Raw genomic sequence first — 16904 nt, 5'->3', positions numbered from 1 at the left:
AACCCAGCCGCAAAAAGGGGCGCCCGCGAAACGCAAAGCGCAGCGCACAAAAAGCAAAACCAGCAAAAGCAAATGCAGATTTCGTCGCAACAACGAAAGTGTACAACTAATTGGACAGTCCTTCAGTAAAAGCAATAATGATGAAAACTTCAGCAAGCTTTGAAGACTCATGACCATTTTTCTTTTCTATAAAAATCGTTTACTTTGTTCAGTTCATGCGCCAAATTGGACGAAACTGACTTGACCGTCACTTGTCAACCCTTTCCCATTTACCTTTCTTTTTTCCTATTTCTATTCTTCTGCAGTCCGCGATGCAAACCAGACTTTCTGATTTCACAACCAGCAGCCGGCACCTTAAAACACTTCCCTTCGCGGACAAGATCGATTCTAGCACACCACCAAAGAAGCGCTGCCGGGACGCCAACTATGCCGAAACCTATCCCCTCCGCTCCACTATTTCTCGAAGCGTGCGTGTGAATCTGCAACTTTTGGATTCTCGCTTTTACAGTCGCCATTACGTTCGCTCTTCCTATGCCGCATTCGCACGTACGCGGAGTTCTTTTGCTCGAAGTGCCACTCCTTCCGTATGCGAGGTAACCTCATCTTTACACCTGAACCGAACAAATGAGGACGGGGAATCACTTATTTCTTCCGTTGAAATTTTCAAGAACTGCATAACCGATGTGGTGTGGGATCCAAAAGATGAATTTTTTATCGCGGCGCGACGCTCAAGCTTTCAACTGTTTGGGGCCGCTGTATTGCTGGACAATAATGACCAACTGCCGGAAGATTCAGGGACCCCTCTTTTGAATTTAAACACCACGACTCTACGGGCTCGTCTCGGCGTTGAGAACAGGATCAGCTTTGGTTTGACTGCCGTACAATTTTTAGGAAGCACGCTAAACACTATTTGTGGGTACAGTGGTATTGCAAAAGTCGATATCTTTGACCTGGAGGATCTCGATGAGGAAACTGGCGAAGCGTTGCGCAGCTTCAATTTAGATTCTACGTTTACTCACGAAGAGCACATCTCGAATTGTAGTGCTCCAACTGCTACCGCATTTGCAACACTGTCTGATACGTTGGCGTTGGCGGCTCTCTCCAACGGATGCTCTGCTTTTATTGATACACGAATTCCAAAGCCGGTAATTTGCACACGTATTGCGAGGCAATCGGATATCATTAGCGCTTCCACTTCCAACGCAAGCAGACCAAAAACACGCCGATGCAACACTTCTATAGAGGTTATCAATCCTAGTTGCAATGCGCAGGTGGTCATTGGATCAAAAAATGGTATAGTCGAAATTTGGGATTTACGCAAATGCGAACGGCCCATCGCCGCGACAGCAGTTAGTGGTTCAGTGGAGATGATAACCTCCGCTAATTCCGTGAACCCCACCAGATGCGGCGTGCCGCTCGTCTGGCTCAACACGGACTGCGGCGATATTACGTGTCTCAGTATCGGTGCTACTTCTGTCGAAGAAGTTTGCATCGTGGGAACAAATGACTCTGAACGATCGCAGAGTTCTGCTAGTCTCGCTGCGCCGAAAATATCTGTCATGACGCAAAACGGACTTCTTATTTACCCGCACATCGCCTCAAACGTTGTTTTATTTTACGATATCGACGATCATGATAGCAACAGGCAACAACACGAGGCTAGAGGTTGCAATTTCGCCAAAAATGAACGAAATTATGTGGATCTCAGTTCCGTCGCGGTAAACGGCGATTTTAGAAGTGCCAGAGCACTGCTGCGGGAGCAAGAGCCGTCATGGGAAAGTGGCGTTTCTTCTTTCATTGAGCGCAACGAAAAACCTTGTGGTCCCACGCTAGTGCAATCTTTCCCATTGCACTCATGGACTCACCAAATCAGCTGTGTTTCAGCCGCCAAGAGACACGACGCGGTTGTTGTCGGTGGTGATGATGGAGATATTCATTTTCTTCTTAACTCTTCACTATAGAAAATTGCTAGTATTTTTGTCCAGCGTTAGATCGAGAATTGTTTGGCTCACAAGTTGTGGCTCATATAGAAAAAGAAATTATTAACTATCCTTTGTCGGACAAATAGACACAGTAGAAAAAGGTTTTAAGTGCGATTGACGACTTTGCCGTCTTATTTTATACCACCGTAGAACCGTTTTACTCGATCATTACAATAGTGAGTGCCTTCGTTCATGCTGTTGTTGAACTGAAAGCTGTGCAGAACACTACCTGAGTATATTTCTTCTTTTCTTCTTTCATTTGCTTAAAATTCTTCCTTCATATATTTCTGTGCGTTGCTCTTTCCAAATATCGCTCTCCTTCTCTTCGCTAACCACATAAACAAATCACTGCGTTGGGAAGCTTTAAGCAAGTGAAGGACACGTACTCTATTGACTTATCTTTTCATTCAAAGCATTTCTTTTGTTCTCTAAAAAGCACAGCCACACAGTAAAATGCTGCGTTACAGTCGTGTTTGCCGCAACATGGGACTGGGGGATGCGTACGTGAAGAAGGTGTTCGATACCGTCTCATCAAAGTATGATATGATGAACGATGTGCTTTCCTTAGGCATTCACCGCATTTGGAAGAAGCACTTTGTCGAGGACTGCGTTTGCCCTCTTCCAGGTGGCAAATTCTTAGATGTCGCTGGCGGCACGGGCGACATTGCGTTTAAGATCACCGATCTCATCCGTGTGCGCGAGAAATCTTTTGGTTTAGTCCCGAAGGCCCTCGACGGCACGAAGGTCGTTGTATGCGACATCAACGAGAGCATGTTGAAAGAAGGCCAAAAGCGTGCTGAGCGTGAGGGATACCTGGATATCGACTGGGTCTGCGCGAGTGGCGAGGAACTGCCGTTTGAAGACGCTTCTTTTGATAGCTACACGGTGTCCTTTGGTATTCGCAACTTCAGCGATCGTCCCAAGGCCCTGCGTGAGGCCTTCCGTGTTTTGAAGGTGGGCGGCGTCATTAACGTGCTTGAGTTTAGCCAGGTTTCCTGCCCGCTACTCACCATACCGTACGACTTATGGTCATACGGCTTCATGCCTCAGGCTGGACGCTTTCTGGCAGACGAAGAGAGCTACCGTTATCTGGTGGAAAGCATCCGCGCTTTCCCGGACCAGGAAAGTTTCGCGCAGATGATTCGTGATGCTGGATTTGGTTATGTGCGCTACGAGAACCTTACTGGCGGGATTGCGTGCATCCATACCGGGGTGAAAACCTCACCGACTCCAATTGTTCCCAAGACCGACTCCAGCATTCCCACTCCGAAGAAGGCGGAGGAGACCGCGGACACGAAGCCGGAGCCCAACAGCGCATAGCTCCGAAAGAAGCTACGTACAACAAAAACTTAAGTATCTGGAAGAATTTAGGCTTTTCATTGGGATGAAGGTATCTTCACAGAGATGCCTTCATGCATTAACAAAAGCGACTGGAAAAAGACAAAAGAGAGGTAAAAGGGCTGCGGCGTCATGCCACAAAAAGACCTTATTGCTCAGTTGTTTTTCTCGTGTTTAATTCTGTATCGAATCGATGTGGCTTCGTATACATCGTTCAGGCGTACACCTCCACAAATACAGTTTAGTAGCTGTCTCTTCTGGTTGTTTTCCCTTTCCCGCTCATCGGTAGTAATTGTTAAAAAGAAAACTCCTTTTTTAGAAACTACTAATTATCAAGAATTGTGACGTTGAAACCAGTGGTACACTAGCGGCAGTGGGAAAATAAAATGTGAATCTTGAAGCGCCAATTACGATACATGCAGCCGAGAGATAAAGGCGCCAATATAAACGAACAGGCCTGTTAAAGAATGTTACATCTTTTCCTTTCAGTTGATGGTGGCCATCGCAACTGCCGTTGATAGAAAAGGGGAAAACGTACTTTTGCCCCTTGTTTGAGCTGCTGCTATATAACCGGTGTATGCAACCAGAAACAACAAAACTGCTGTTGTAAATCAACAGTTTTTATTTTTCTCCTCTTTTGGAAAATGTGCACACTGTAATCTCACTCGTTTTCCCTTCTCATTCTTCTTTTACCTATTCATTGCGAGTCATTTGTTTTCTTCTTCTTTCCCCATCAATTAGCTCAACCTTTTAGAGAACTACGGTGCGCGAGCAGCACCGTTAACAACGAAATTCAGTTTCTTCCTTTTGCTTCGATGTGAAGAAGTTGTTCTCATCATCTAGAATCGGAAGACAGATCTCTTCATTTTTTTTTAAATACACTTTTGGAGGTAGAGTAGTACGCATATTTACTTTTAGAAGCACGCAACCGCTGCTTTTTACAACATTAAACTTCGTTAACGCTTTGCAGATTTGTAGAGTGTCAAGATGTACCATTCTTCCTCACGGACGCCGCCGCGAAGTGGCGCAATTTCGATGCCGCGGGACATGTCGCAGACGCCGGCGATCGCTCGTTTAGGAAGCACGGTGAAAACGCCACGCATTCAAAAATGTCAAGTCGACCACGCCGAGGACGACGAGCACCCGTTAGAGCACATGACTGTGTACTTTGAGGAAGAAGACTTGAGGCTGGTCACGACAGGCTTGCTTGGAAAGGGTGGATTTGGAAAGGTTTTTGATGCTGTATCAAACAGCGGGGAGACGTTTGCGCTAAAGGTCTCGTCGAAGCAAATGAGCGAGAACGACTGGAAGCGGCTGAAGGAGGAGGTAACGCTGATGAGCCATTTCTCAAGGCACCCAAACATCGTTAAGTTTTACGCGGCTGCCAGGGACGAGGATCGTGCCTACGTCGTAATGGAGCGCTGCGCGGGAAAGTCGCTCCACGACGTGATCGCCTATAGGAACCTGGATATTCCGGAGATTTTGTGGATAGGGTGGTCGCTGGTGAGCACCATCTCGTACATCCACTCAAAAGGTTGCATTCATAGGGACTTGAAGCCGCAGAACCTTCTCTTCGACAACGAAGGCAACCTGAAAATCACAGATTTTGGTCTCTCTAGTCGCATCTCGGAAGCGCACCCACGTAAGACTGTCGCAGGCACTGCGATGTACATGGCCCCTGAAATGGCGAACGAGGTGTACAAGCGCATGACGAAGAACTCTGAGGCGCCGTCGCTTAGTTACGGCAAAGAGGTCGATACATGGAGCATTGGCGTGGTGCTGTACGTCTTAATGACTCGCATGAATCCGTACCTCGATGCGATGGAACGGAAAGGTATGCGTCAACTGGACAAGGAACAGAAGACACTGGCGCTGTTCAACGCGGTCGCCGGTGCTGCGTGGAGCTGGCCGCCAGACTGGAAAGGTGACGCGCCGCTGTGCCGCCTTGTCGAGCGGATTCTGCACCGCGAATCTTGCAAGCGCGCAACTCTGATGGAGGTGTTGGAGGACTCTGTATGGAATCGCCGTCCGTTGTCGTGCCCGCTTTCGCTTCTGCAGAAGCTGAACCTACTCGAGCCGTCTCTCTCAAACGGCCAGGCTCTCACCAATTTGGGTGAGAACATGCAACTGGGCGCGAAACGCACGGCGGAGGCGGTTGTACGGGATGGGATCGGGCGCATTGAGGCGACGGAGCAGCGCGGTCGGTCGCAGATTGAGCTGGAATATAACGAAACGTACAATATCTTGTGGGACCTGCTCACTCTCTCGCGCGCGGAAAGCGACGCCAGGGTGGACATCGTACAGGCGGAAAGCGTGCAGCGAGGTAAGCTGCGCAATCAGATGCTTACCCGTCGCTACACCCGCACGCGTGGTGGGAGTGTGTCACTGGTGTCCGAGGCTCCCGAGCGGACTTCTGCCGCCCCGCGCGTTTCGCGATCTGCTCGGCGCAGCGTGAGCTTGGCAGATGAGATTGCCGGGGGCAACATCGTGCCCTCCAGTCCAGATCAGTACGCTGTTGTGTACCCCGGCCGTGACACAGCCACACGGTGGAATCTGCGCCCCGTTGTGTCGCTTCCTCGCGACATGACCGACGAAATCGAGCGTGAATTCCGATGCATGAACGGGCACGTTATGACCAAGTTGACCTCAATGCCCCACGGTTACGAGGGGTTTGACTGCAACGTGTGCGACCGCGGAATTCTGAAGATCACCGGCGACACGCCCGCCTTCCGCTGCTACAAGTGCGACTACGATGTTTGCATGAAGTGCGCCTACTCTGGTAGGTTCAAAGACGTCAACTTCGTTTGTGTGACGTGCGCCAAGAAATTCACCTCGTCCGCGAAGCTGCAGGCGCATTCGCTGCGGTGCCGTGGGCCCAGCGAAAGCCCGTCACCGCGCCGCTCCTCGCGCATGAACACGATGTTGTGGGATGAGGCCCAGCGGCCGAGCTTGCTGGACGTGCAGCTGCCCGAATCGTCAGACAACGAGCCCAGTCCGCGTACCACCGGCCGACGCTCGGGGCGACCCACGTACGGCCGCACTTCCGACGGTGGGCGCATCACCGTTGGCGAGCAAAACGTGCGCAGTCCGGAGGACTTCGACGCCGCCGTGGCGAAACACGAGGAGGCGAACTTTCCACAAATTAGCACCCGCCTTTCCGCCTTGGCTCGCGAGTCGACCCAGCAGCGCCGACATAGTCGAGGCAGCAGCAGCCGGCGTGGCCGCGGCTCCCCCAACGACAGCATTTCGTTTGATTTGCCGCCGCAGGTGCAGGTGCCGAGCAAGGAATCGCGCCAAAAACTGCAGCCGCGCAGCTCCGCCGAACTGCAGGACATCATCCAGGAGGTGGAGCAACAGAAGCAGGCGTTGCAGAACGACCCGTTGCTGTCTGCTCCGGCGACACCGCCACGGTACAACGATAAAGGAGAGATCATAGGCATCGCTGCCAGACGTCGAGCGGAAAGCGTGGAGATGGCCCGGTTGGAGGTGATCACGATTCGCGCAGAGGCGGCGGACCGGCCCCGCGACATGCAGCGCCAGCCACGGGTACCACGCAGCACCTCAGCATTGCGTGGCCAGAGTAGTGCGCCAAGCTCCTACAAGCGCGGACGTGAGGCGGGGGCATCGACGCCCACGCCTCCACCAGCGCCACCGAAGCGTGCTGCGGCGGAAGGGAACCTTGGCGAGAAACCTGCCGGGCTGCCACCGCAGGCGCTCCGCGGTCCCGGGCGGCAGCAGACCCGCGCGCCATCAGTCAGCGGGCACACCGCCCAAGGCGGTCCACCGCTGCCCCGACGCGGCCCCGCTGCGCCGTCCCCGGCGGCGACGCTGGCGGCGCACATTAACGCGTTCCAAACGCCCGCCGCCATCCCGCCAAAGAACTTTGGCACGATCCGGCAGTCACGGTACTCCATGACAAACGCGATGCCGAGCGCCAACATCGATGCAGATCCCGGCATAGCGATACCCAGTCTTGCTTCCACCCTTGGCCGCGCAGCACCAGCTCCTACCGCGTCTCGCAGCCACGCCCTGAGTCGGTCGAGTGGCGGCTTCTTGGCGTTGCCTCGCGAGGAGCACAACCGCCAACAATTCCTCGATGACTTCCTTAGCGGTGGTTGGGTTCGTTTCTACTCCTTCACCAACGAGGACACCGTAGTGATGTACTACTCCCTGCAGCCCGGCCGCTACGGGGCTATGTTCCCCACCGAGGCCGGCGTTGGCACGGCGGTGCTGGACATGTACTCCAAACTGGTGTTGTACGTGCCCTGCATGAACAACGAGAGCACCAATCGCAATCAGCCGCACCCGCACGTGCAGACCTTCTACGACGAGGAGGCGCGCATCCTCAGTCTTTCTGAGGCTCAGCGATACTTAGGCGGCGTGCTGCGCTGCATCACTGGTTTCGTTGATGAGTTCACCCGGCTGAGGGCGGAGGGCCTGACACCTGCTGCCGTTCACGCAGCCTACGTGCATCACCGCAACATGGCACACGTACCGCGCGACACCAAATTTGTGTACATCCGCAAAGTCTTCCCGGACCCTGCAGGCGCGTTCACTCTTTTCCGGCTCTCCAACTTGCGGTCGCAAGTCGTGTGCAACGCCTTGGTGGACATTCGCTGGCAGAGCGACAGGCGTCACAACGTCGGTCAAAAGTACTACATCAACTCAGACGGTTCCGCCGAGCCTTTTGTGGTGGATCAGACGGGCATTCTTTCGCAGGTGGAAACGGTACTGAACAACAATTTTAGACGTTAGGAGATTTGCTTTAAATCCTAAGAACAGTTTAGAGTCTTTTAGGTGTGCGCAACGCTTGATGCTCACCTTTTCTTATCTGTGCAAGAGAGGAAAATTGGACTTTTAGCGTCACAAAGCAGGTAAGAAAAGAAAAAAGGAGGCCATCTGGCACAAAGCGCAAACGGCATATTACGCCCGAAATGAAAGATTTGGTTCTCTTCTTTTGCTGTGTGGTACTGCGCTGTGCTTGGTGTCTCGTTCTCTTTCCACCGTTTGCTTTTTTGGTCGATGTCCCCGCCTCACTTACTATCGCGTTTCTCCACTGCTTTTTTGTTTTCGTAGGCGAAGTGCTTTTTTTTCTGGTTTGCGTCAGATACGCTGCTGTGTTGTGGTGCTCCGTAGCTTCACCTCTTTACTTTGTTTTGGTGTATGGAGCGCTATAGAGAGTTTTCCATACAGGTAGTTGCGCGTTTCGCACTTTTCTCTTCTACATTTATACAACTGCACCATTCATAGACCTGTTCCTCTTTTTTTTTTTCCTTTCTTGCTGTTGTTCTCGCACTGTGCAGCTGGTCCCTTTTTGTTGTTGTGTTGAAGGATAGAAATCAAAAAAAAAACACGATAGCCTCATTAGCTAAAAGGGTATTGAAAGCGTGGAATGCGAGTGCGTCACTTATGCATGTGAGCAAATTCCCCTCTCCTCTCATTCTTTATCTTTTACTTAATGCTTGTTCTCCGTTGCTTGCGGCTCTAACGAGCAGTTTCAACCTGCTTATCAACGCAGCGCGACCTGTAAACGAGCAGCTGCTCTCGACTTCTCAGAGCTTGTGCTTCAACACATTTGGTCGTTCGGGAAATCAGAAAAAGGCTGCAGGGCGTCCTGCCTTTCAAGAAAATATGTTGCAAGCTGCTGAAACCTAACGTAACTTCCGCCCTACTCGCCCTTTTCTTGCTCTGCTGCATCTTCTTTTCACTTCGACCACAATATATGTATTTCAACCTTTGTCTTTCCTTCCTTTTTTCGGTTTCACGCTCAACTGGAACACACGACAGAAAGTAACGTCAGCAAAAGGAAAAGGGAGACTGTGTTTTTTTCTTCATCCTCTCAACACTCCTTCGTTTCCCTTCTCCACGCCTGACAGTGCGATTTGTCTGGGTCACTACGCCGCGTCTCTTGGCTCGACTTTCCTTTCTCCTTCTTTTGTTGCCACCTCAGCACCCGAAATGCCAGCGAAGAAGAAAGGTGCTCGCTCCAAGTCCGCGGGCGGTGCGGCGGCCAAAGGCGATGCTGCTCATGATGCTCTGCTTCAGCGCCAGGCCGAAGATAGGGAGTTCGTGCGCGGAAACGAAACGTCGCTGCGCCGACAGATCGACGAAGAGGAACGTTCTACTTTCGAAGCGTACCGACGTCAAGAAGCGGTGACACGCCACCGTGTTGAAGAGGCGGTGCGCAAAGCTCAGTTCGAAGCCAGAGAAAACGAACTCGTGGAAGAGGTGAAGCAGAAGGCGGAGCAGTTGCAAGAGACGCAGGAGGCTCTGAGCAGACTGCAGCAAGCGAGCGAATTGCTGCAGAGCGAAAAGGCCTCTGCGCTGCGCCGCATCGCCCTCCTTTCCAATGAGCTGGAGCTGGCTCAGGTCAACGTGGTCGAGCTGGAGCGGCGCGCCACCTCTGCTGATCAAGGGCATCGAGATGCGCTGAAAAAGCTGGAAGGCGAGTTCGACGCGTTGCAACAGAAGTACCACGAGCTGGAGGCACAGTACGCTGCTCTGGAGTCACAAATGGTCGCGAAAGCGTCGGAGGCGGCGGCGAATGAAGAAAAGGCTGCAGCCGAGGAAGGACAGACACCAGAGATGCCGCCTGGCGAGGCCGAGAAGGCCGCGCTGCTGCGTGTCATGCAGACGGAAGTGGAGCGCTACAAGGCTACCGCGACGCAGCTGCAGGAGGATCTCACGCACGCGCGCCGCGAGGAGGAGAAGTCGAACCTTCTTGTAGGCGTCCTGAACACGCAGCTGGAGTCTGTCCGCGAGGACAACAGGCGCTTGCACGAACTCTCGCTGAAACGTGCGTCGGAGGTCGAGGCGGCAGGGCAGGTGCGCCGTGAGGCTCAGGAGGCCCGGCGGACCGCTTTGGCGGAGATGGACCAGGCTCTTTCCACGGCGGCCGTGCAGCAGCGCCAGCTACAACTCGAGCTGGATGTCCATCGCAAGGAGGCGGAGAAGCTTGCCAAGGAGCTTTCTGCCCTCCGCGAGGAGCACGCGGCTCTCACCGAGGAGCTGGCGCAGTTGACTCAAAAGGCAGCTCAGCAGGCGCAGTCGGATCTCGCCACGAATGTCGCCATGCAGGCCGAGCTGGCAAACCAGAAGAAAGACCTCGAGCTCGCGTTGAAGGCGAAGGCGGCCGCGGAGGATGAAAAGTTCAACCACAAACTCCTCACCCGCGCTGAGATCGAGAGCCTCAAGGCGCGCCTGCAGCGGCTGCAGGAGACGATGGAGCGCAACGATCGTGAGTCCTTCGAGACGATCACCGTGCTGCGGGCTGATGCGGCGAAGCAAGAGTCGATGAGTGAGCAGGAGACCAAAGAGCACCTGGCGGAGGTGACCGACTTGCACGAAAAACTGTTGTTGACTCTGAAACAGAACGAAGCGCTGCTCAACGCGCTGGATACGCTCCAGAAAACCTCAACGCAGCGAGAGCACGACTTGTATGAGCAACTGACAAGCATCACCGCCCACCACACGACTTCAAGCGAAGAGCTAGAGCGGCTCCGCACCTCCGCCACGCAAAAGGAGGCAGAGTACACGCACAACTTCGTCTGCATGAACGCCGAGCGCGAAAACCTGAGAACAAAGCTGAACGAGATGACGGAGGCTTCCGCCGAATACACGCGCATGCACAGCGAAACGGTTGAGCAGATGCGCATGCAAATGGAGGAGTTGAAGAGTCGCCTGACTGCGGAAGCGGAGGCGCACAAGTCTGCGTGTGCGAAGGAGAGTGCGAGGGCGGACGTGGCGGAGCGCAACACCCACCGACTGCAGGACCACGTACGTGACCTCGAATACAACGTGCGTCTCGGCAACGAATCGCACGACGAGGCGGTGAAGACCCTGCAAGCGGAGAGCCGCGATCTGCGCAGCGAGCTGAGCATTGCCAAGCGCACAATCGTGCGGCTGGAGAACGCGCTGGGCGATTTGGCCAGTTACCGCCAACTCACGGAGCTGAATGACAGGCTGACAAAAGACTATGAGAAGGCACAGCAGACCATCACAGCGTTAAACGGCAAGGTTGTGCTGCTGCAGAATGAGGCTGATACGATGGGCGGCTACACGGTGCGCAAAGCTCAGGAAGAAAAAGAGCAGCTCACTCGGCGTCTTCGACAGGTGGAGCGCCGCTACAAGCTCATGGCACCTCCTTTTAACCAACTGCGCTCGTTTGCGGAGTCGCGGCTGTCCCCAGCTTTGCATACGGAGCTCATCGCTGCGCTGGAGGCATTCGATCAAGAGTCAGCTTTCATCTCAAAGTACGGTGTCACTGACGGTACGGTGACAAACGAGGTGAAGCCTTCCGAGAACAAGGCGGCTGCTGAATCAGCGGCGGCGGAAACAACTGACTTTGTTTCAACGATCCCATCAGTGGCGAAGCCTCGTCTTCCGTCCGCACCACAGACAGACGAAAAGGCGCGCTACACATTACGCAAGCCTCAGTCGATTCGGAGTGGAATCATTGCGGCGAGGACAAATGCAGCTGCAGAGTCGCGGGATCGGCTCCCAGCTATTGCTTGAGATGTAATCCAAAGTGTGTAGAGTTCAGCACTTTTGTTGTGTGTGTGTGTGTGTGTGTGTTGGTTATTGGGAGTGAAGACTTTCCTTTGTTGGCCCGCTCACTTTCTTCAGCTTTTTTCTTCTTATTTTCATTTTCCCTGTGCGTGTCGGACACGCGAATTACAAATATGTAGGACTGAGTTTTGCTTTCTTCTTCACCTTCTTTTTTTTCCTGATGTATCTGGAACGACGTGTTAACGTGGGTGACGCATTATTTTTTTTTTCTTGGAAAATGGCGGCCACGTTACGCTGGAACTCACACACAAACACAAACACAGAAACAAAAACAAAGATGCGAATGTATATTTGTGATTCTTTCTCTTTTACAAATGACTGTTTCGACGTTCGAGAAGGACGGTTTGGTCCATTTCTTCGTTGTTTATTTTTTTCACGTGTATCTGTCGCCTTCGCTCAAGGCTACTTTTGTACATATATTTGTTTATATATATATGCGTATATCTGTACCCTTTTTTTATGAAAAGAATTATACAGCAACAACAAAAATAGTACGCCAGCAACCATGTGACAGAAGCAAATAGGAAGAAAACACTGAGGTAGTGAAGGAGTTGTCTTTTTTCGTATCTGCTTCGGCGCAACTGCTTCAGCATGACAACAACACAGTGTATTATCGTGAAGTCTACAAACGAAGTGCGTGGTACTTACCCCCTCTTTCCCTCGTCTTTCATGGCAAGTGCGGCTGTGAGTTCACTGAAAAAGAGGTTTTTGTCTCTTTCTTCTCTCCCTGCGCTGTGCAAACTCAACTCTTCCACTGTTTTGTTTTCATCTTTACTGTTTTTCGCTTCCTTGACGAAACGAGACGTGTTCTGACGACAGTGGTGATTAGGGCCACCTTGAACTGCAATCGTTTCTTCACTTTCACAGTCGCGTACCAGCGTTCTTCATCCAGGCGCGAACCGACGGGTGGCCGTAGCAATCATTAAATTGGAGCACCTTCCCCCATGTTAGAAAAACAAAAACAGTTTTGTGATTACATAACATCATAATTGCGTTTCTGCGATAGATTCGCGCTGGAGGTATTTAGCGCTGTACAGTTGCACAAAAGCGCACGATAGAAGCATCGTCACTCATAGGAAAGCAAAGCAATACCCCATCACAATAGAGCTGTAACAGTTTATAGATTTTTTACAGAGGCGCACATACGTCGGAGGAAAGGAGTCATCTGAGAATACGCCGCGCTTTAAAGGGGTCAATAGATTCCGTTCTTTATAATAGAAATGTACTCGAATGCGGCTACCTTTATGCCTTCGCTACCCGCGGGCACTGACGTGCCCCTTGACGAGTGCTTTCCGATCGACGACGTGCCCGCGCGGTCGCCACACTGCATTAGCTGGGGTCCGCACAACATCTTGCAGGTGTGCACGCGCTGGTCCATCTCCTTCCACCTGACGAGTCTGCTGACCCCTGCCCGCCAGCTTCAGATTCGGCATCATCCACTTTGTCACCGCACCGACGTGGAGTCGATGGAGGTGGTGGTGGGTGCCAAGTGGAGCACCTCGCTCATGCCGGAGGTCTTCTACCCGGCCAGTGCGCGCCTGTGTGCTCAGACCACAAGCAACTTGGTGGTGTACCGTGTCAGTCGGAATGGCACGGCGCGGGTGAAGGTGAGCTACGGCATTGGAATTGCGTGCTGCCGCGGTGGCTCAAGAAGTTCGCTGAGCGTGGACACGCATGGGGAAAGCGCAAGCGGTGCACCTTCTGAAAGGGTGAAACCCAGCTCAACGGCGGACGCTGGAGGCAACGATGGCGACTCTGCGAGGTCAAAGTCTGCTGCGTCGCGTAAACGTAAGCCAGCGGCAAAAACGGTAACTGCCCCGAGAGTGAAAAGAACGGCAACCACCGCAGCTCAAAAGCGTCAACGACGCCGTGGAAAGGAGAGCAGTGATGAAAGCGAAAGTGAAGTTGAGAGCACCTCTACTTCTTCTTCCTCCTCTTCACATACAAGCAGCAGCGGCAGCGACAGTGATTCAGGCTCGGATTCAGAAGTCAAGACGTCACGTTCCCGTGCTGCAGCTCCGAAGCGCGGTGACCGGCGAGCTGCCGCGGTGGCCACCAGCTCTGCCCCAGCAGACAATGGTAACGACAGAGGGGGTGAGACCGCTGTTTTCGGTGCCACACGTGGATCCTTGCACAACCGCACCGGTAGTAGCGTGCCTCAGCGATCTTCAGCTGCCGCGATGGAGCACGAAACTGCAGATCCCTTGAAAGACTCCGACACGACCCTGTTGGACTACACGTGGCTCAGCAACGACGAGTTAGTCGTGCTCTCGTCCCGCGGCCTACACGTTGTGCCGTTCTACGGTGAGTTGTCCGATGACGAGAGCCCGCAAGTACGGAATCTTCCCCCGCCTGTTTACACGTGGAATGGGCGTGAGGATGTTGCCGCGCTTGGTTTTGCAGGGTCGACACCGACGTGCTTCGCGCCTACCGCTGCTAGCGGGCTTGCCTCCCAGGCCACTGCTTCTACGCTTTCTTTTCTGAAGCGCACGCTGGTCGTTGCCAGTCCGTACCTGTTGCGTGTGGTGCACATCCCAGCTGACGCACCCAAACCATGCTCGCCTGCCGCGGCTCGACTCCTTCACTACGTGGAGGTGCCTGCGTTGCTGTCAGTTCCAACGGCTGTCTGCGCTGTTGCGGTGGCGCTGGGGCGTTCCACGGGTGCGTTGTCTGACGTCGATGCGGCGGACATCATCGTCTTTCTTGCTGCACCGAGCCTCGTCCTGCGCGGTCGCTTTACCTTAGTGATTCCACCCAGCACACCTTCGGCGCCGTCTGCGTCGCTGCGCACCAGCACATGGACGACGGACGCGCAGTTTGGACCCGACCAGCTCGTGGGCGAGATTAGTTTGCGGGCTTTATTAGTAGCTCCGTTTGCTGCTGAGGTGCCCACCGCGCTCACCGACGTGGCACGCAGCAGCTCGGCAGTACCTGCTGTGACTGCTTCCACCACTGCTACCTCTTCTATGGCCCCCAGCGGCAGTCTATGCACCGCCGTCGTAGGCGTTGGCGAGCGGGCTCTCTTTCAGTACCTGCTCTCCGGTCCGTCCTGCGTGACACTCTTTCAGTGTCCGCTGCTGGCCGGACACAGCGAGATGCCGGCACGGAGGTGTGCGGGGGTCACAGGTGTGGCGCTGCACCCGGCGGGCAGCGTGGCTGTGGTGGCCGTGCAAAGCGGGCACACAAACCAGGAGCCGGTGCATTTGTGGCCGGTGACGATCGACGATCCCGGGAGCTGGTTGCGCCGGTTTGTGGAGCTTGCGGGGGTGCTGCGTGAGCAGGAAGGGGAGGCCAACAACAATAGGAAGAGAGACGCACCTTCAACTGGGAGTCCTCCAGCGGCCGGAGCTGCTGCTGCGAACAACGACGCGGGCCGTTCTTACTGCGACACCAGAAGTCTTCTTCGCAGCCAGGTCAGCGACGCGTTTTTCCTGCGGGAGCGCCTGCTGGGTGGGTCGACGGCGCAGTCGGGTGCGCTGCACCGCTACGCGCACATGCTACAAGAGACATTCCAGATGCCTTCCCATGAAACGCTGAAACAGATTCGGGCATTTGGGTTGGCGAGGGAGGCGGCTGCCCGGTTGGCCTCCCCGCTCATCGCGGACCTTCACCTGCGTCGAGCCTATTTGCAGTTGCGCGCTCAGTACGGTTTGGAGCTGTTCTTGCGGTGGCCGCTCCCCCTGTCAGCGTCAGAGAGTGACGAGCAAGAAGGTTGCGTTGTCTCACTGTTCGCTTCTCTTTCTGAAATGGAATCGAAAGCGATGTCCTGGCCGTGGTGGCGGCTGCTGCGGCACATCTGGGCCAGCTGCCCTTGGGATAAGCCGGTGCTGCATGAGCTGATCTTGTCCAACGCGATTCGGATCCTTGCGAAGCGTCACGGGTACGCCAACATGGCCGTTGACGCATCGGAGCGCTTCCGCGAGCGCGCACCGTCCGACACGAATGCGAAAGCGGGGATGAGAGGACAGGGCGTTACGGTGGACGCGAGCAAGTGCTCCACAGACCCCGACACGGTTGATGTTGACGGTGCGCGGTGCTACGTTGAGGCTTATGTGCGACGACAGGAAGAGATGCTCAATTCTGCGGCGAAGGATGGTGGGGCCAATACGCTACCGCCGGGCAGCTCCATTGTCGTGCTCACCGCCGCCGATTGCGAACCGCCTGCTCTCCGCAGTTCAAGAGAAAAATCGACTGGTAAGAAGAACGGTGAAGACCACTGGAAGCAAGTGCACTGGTGCATTTCTCAGGCCTGGGTGTCAACACTGAAGGACTTCCTCGCTTGTGTTGCAGGTGGGAAGAAAACCGATGCACTCTTAGCCTCGCCACCTTCTTCCTCCAAGGCGTCGTCTTCGCCGGCTGTCGGTGCGCGCGAGCAAATCCGCTTTCCGTGTTCGCTGTGCGACCGTGACAGTGCCGTGATGTTTCGCATGTCTCTCTCGAGCACCTCACATCACGTTCCTCTTTCCGTTGAGGCGGCGGCGTCGCTCTCTTCGTCTGTTGTCGCCCACACCACCCTCTTCTCCGGCACAACGTTTAGCCCGCTCTCGTTCTTCTCGCCAGATTACGTGCTGACGCGGTGCTTTTCGTGCGGACTGAGCGACTATGCCGACGGGCCGCTGTGCCGCGTGTGTGGCGGCCTTCTCGAGTAGCGCGTCCGAATGTCGTAAGTTCTTCCTTCAAACACAGGTGAGGGTAAAAAGAGGTAAAAGAGGTAAATGAGAGGGGGCGTACTTTCGTGGGTTTCAGCGGAACTCAATGCCAATGCTCAGGACAATTATTTACAATGAGAGAGGGACAGCAGAGAGACGGAGAGAGGGGATACGTAACGAAGCACACTTAGGTGTCTTTGCCGCGTCGACTGCATTTTGAAAAGACAAATCATTTTTTTTTTCTCACTGATACTGAGTGATGGCAAATTAACGAGGTGGAAGGATGTGCTCTCGCCGAAACCGTAGTGTCTCGCGGCAGCGGTTGCCGCCCCAACAGTGTTGGTATCAAAAAGTCAATGAAGCCGCT

At 53.9% G+C, this 16904-nt stretch overlaps 5 protein-coding genes across 6 annotated transcripts; all 5 read left to right on the top strand.

The window, feature by feature from the left end:
• Window positions 1-311: 311 nt before the first annotated feature.
• ABB37_03953 (hypothetical protein) lies at window positions 312-1961 on the top strand (the record flags this gene model as incomplete). Its single annotated transcript, XM_015801445.1, has 1 exon — window positions 312-1961. The coding sequence occupies one exon, from the start codon at window positions 312-314 to the stop codon at window positions 1959-1961; it is 1650 nt and encodes a 549-aa protein (XP_015660065.1).
• Window positions 1962-2342: 381 nt separating this feature from the next.
• Window positions 2343-3302, top strand: ABB37_03952 (putative mitochondrial ubiquinone biosynthesis methyltransferase; the record flags this gene model as incomplete). Its single annotated transcript, XM_015801444.1, has 1 exon — window positions 2343-3302. Exon 1 carries the CDS (start codon window positions 2436-2438, stop codon window positions 3300-3302), a length of 867 nt encoding a protein of 288 aa, XP_015660064.1. The 5' UTR covers window positions 2343-2435.
• A 758-nt stretch (window positions 3303-4060) lies between these two features.
• On the top strand, window positions 4061-8075 carry ABB37_03951 (putative protein kinase; the record flags this gene model as incomplete). The annotated part of the gene is made up of 1 exon (XM_015801443.1): window positions 4061-8075. The coding sequence occupies exon 1, from the start codon at window positions 4308-4310 to the stop codon at window positions 8073-8075; it is 3768 nt and encodes a 1255-aa protein (XP_015660063.1). The 5' UTR covers window positions 4061-4307.
• A 1031-nt stretch (window positions 8076-9106) lies between these two features.
• Window positions 9107-11834, top strand: ABB37_03950 (hypothetical protein; the record flags this gene model as incomplete). 2 transcript variants are annotated; one of them, XM_015801442.1, is made up of 1 exon in its annotated part: window positions 9107-11834. In XM_015801442.1, the coding sequence occupies exon 1, from the start codon at window positions 9279-9281 to the stop codon at window positions 11832-11834; it is 2556 nt and encodes an 851-aa protein (XP_015660062.1). In that variant the 5' UTR covers window positions 9107-9278. The 2 variants fall into 2 exon arrangements, with proteins under 2 accessions (XP_015660062.1, XP_015660061.1); XM_015801441.1 differs by having other exon boundaries at window positions 9111-11834.
• Window positions 11835-12706: 872 nt separating this feature from the next.
• On the top strand, window positions 12707-16537 carry ABB37_03949 (hypothetical protein; the record flags this gene model as incomplete). Its single annotated transcript, XM_015801440.1, has 1 exon — window positions 12707-16537. Exon 1 carries the CDS (start codon window positions 13109-13111, stop codon window positions 16535-16537), a length of 3429 nt encoding a protein of 1142 aa, XP_015660060.1. The 5' UTR covers window positions 12707-13108.
• Between the last annotated feature and the right edge of the window lie 367 nt (window positions 16538-16904).

The sequence above is a fragment of the Leptomonas pyrrhocoris genome (assembly GCF_001293395.1).
Source record: "Leptomonas pyrrhocoris isolate H10 chromosome Unknown, whole genome shotgun sequence".
NCBI classification, from domain to species: domain Eukaryota; phylum Euglenozoa; class Kinetoplastea; order Trypanosomatida; family Trypanosomatidae; genus Leptomonas; species Leptomonas pyrrhocoris.
This window is presented reverse-complemented; position numbering and strand designations above follow the sequence as displayed.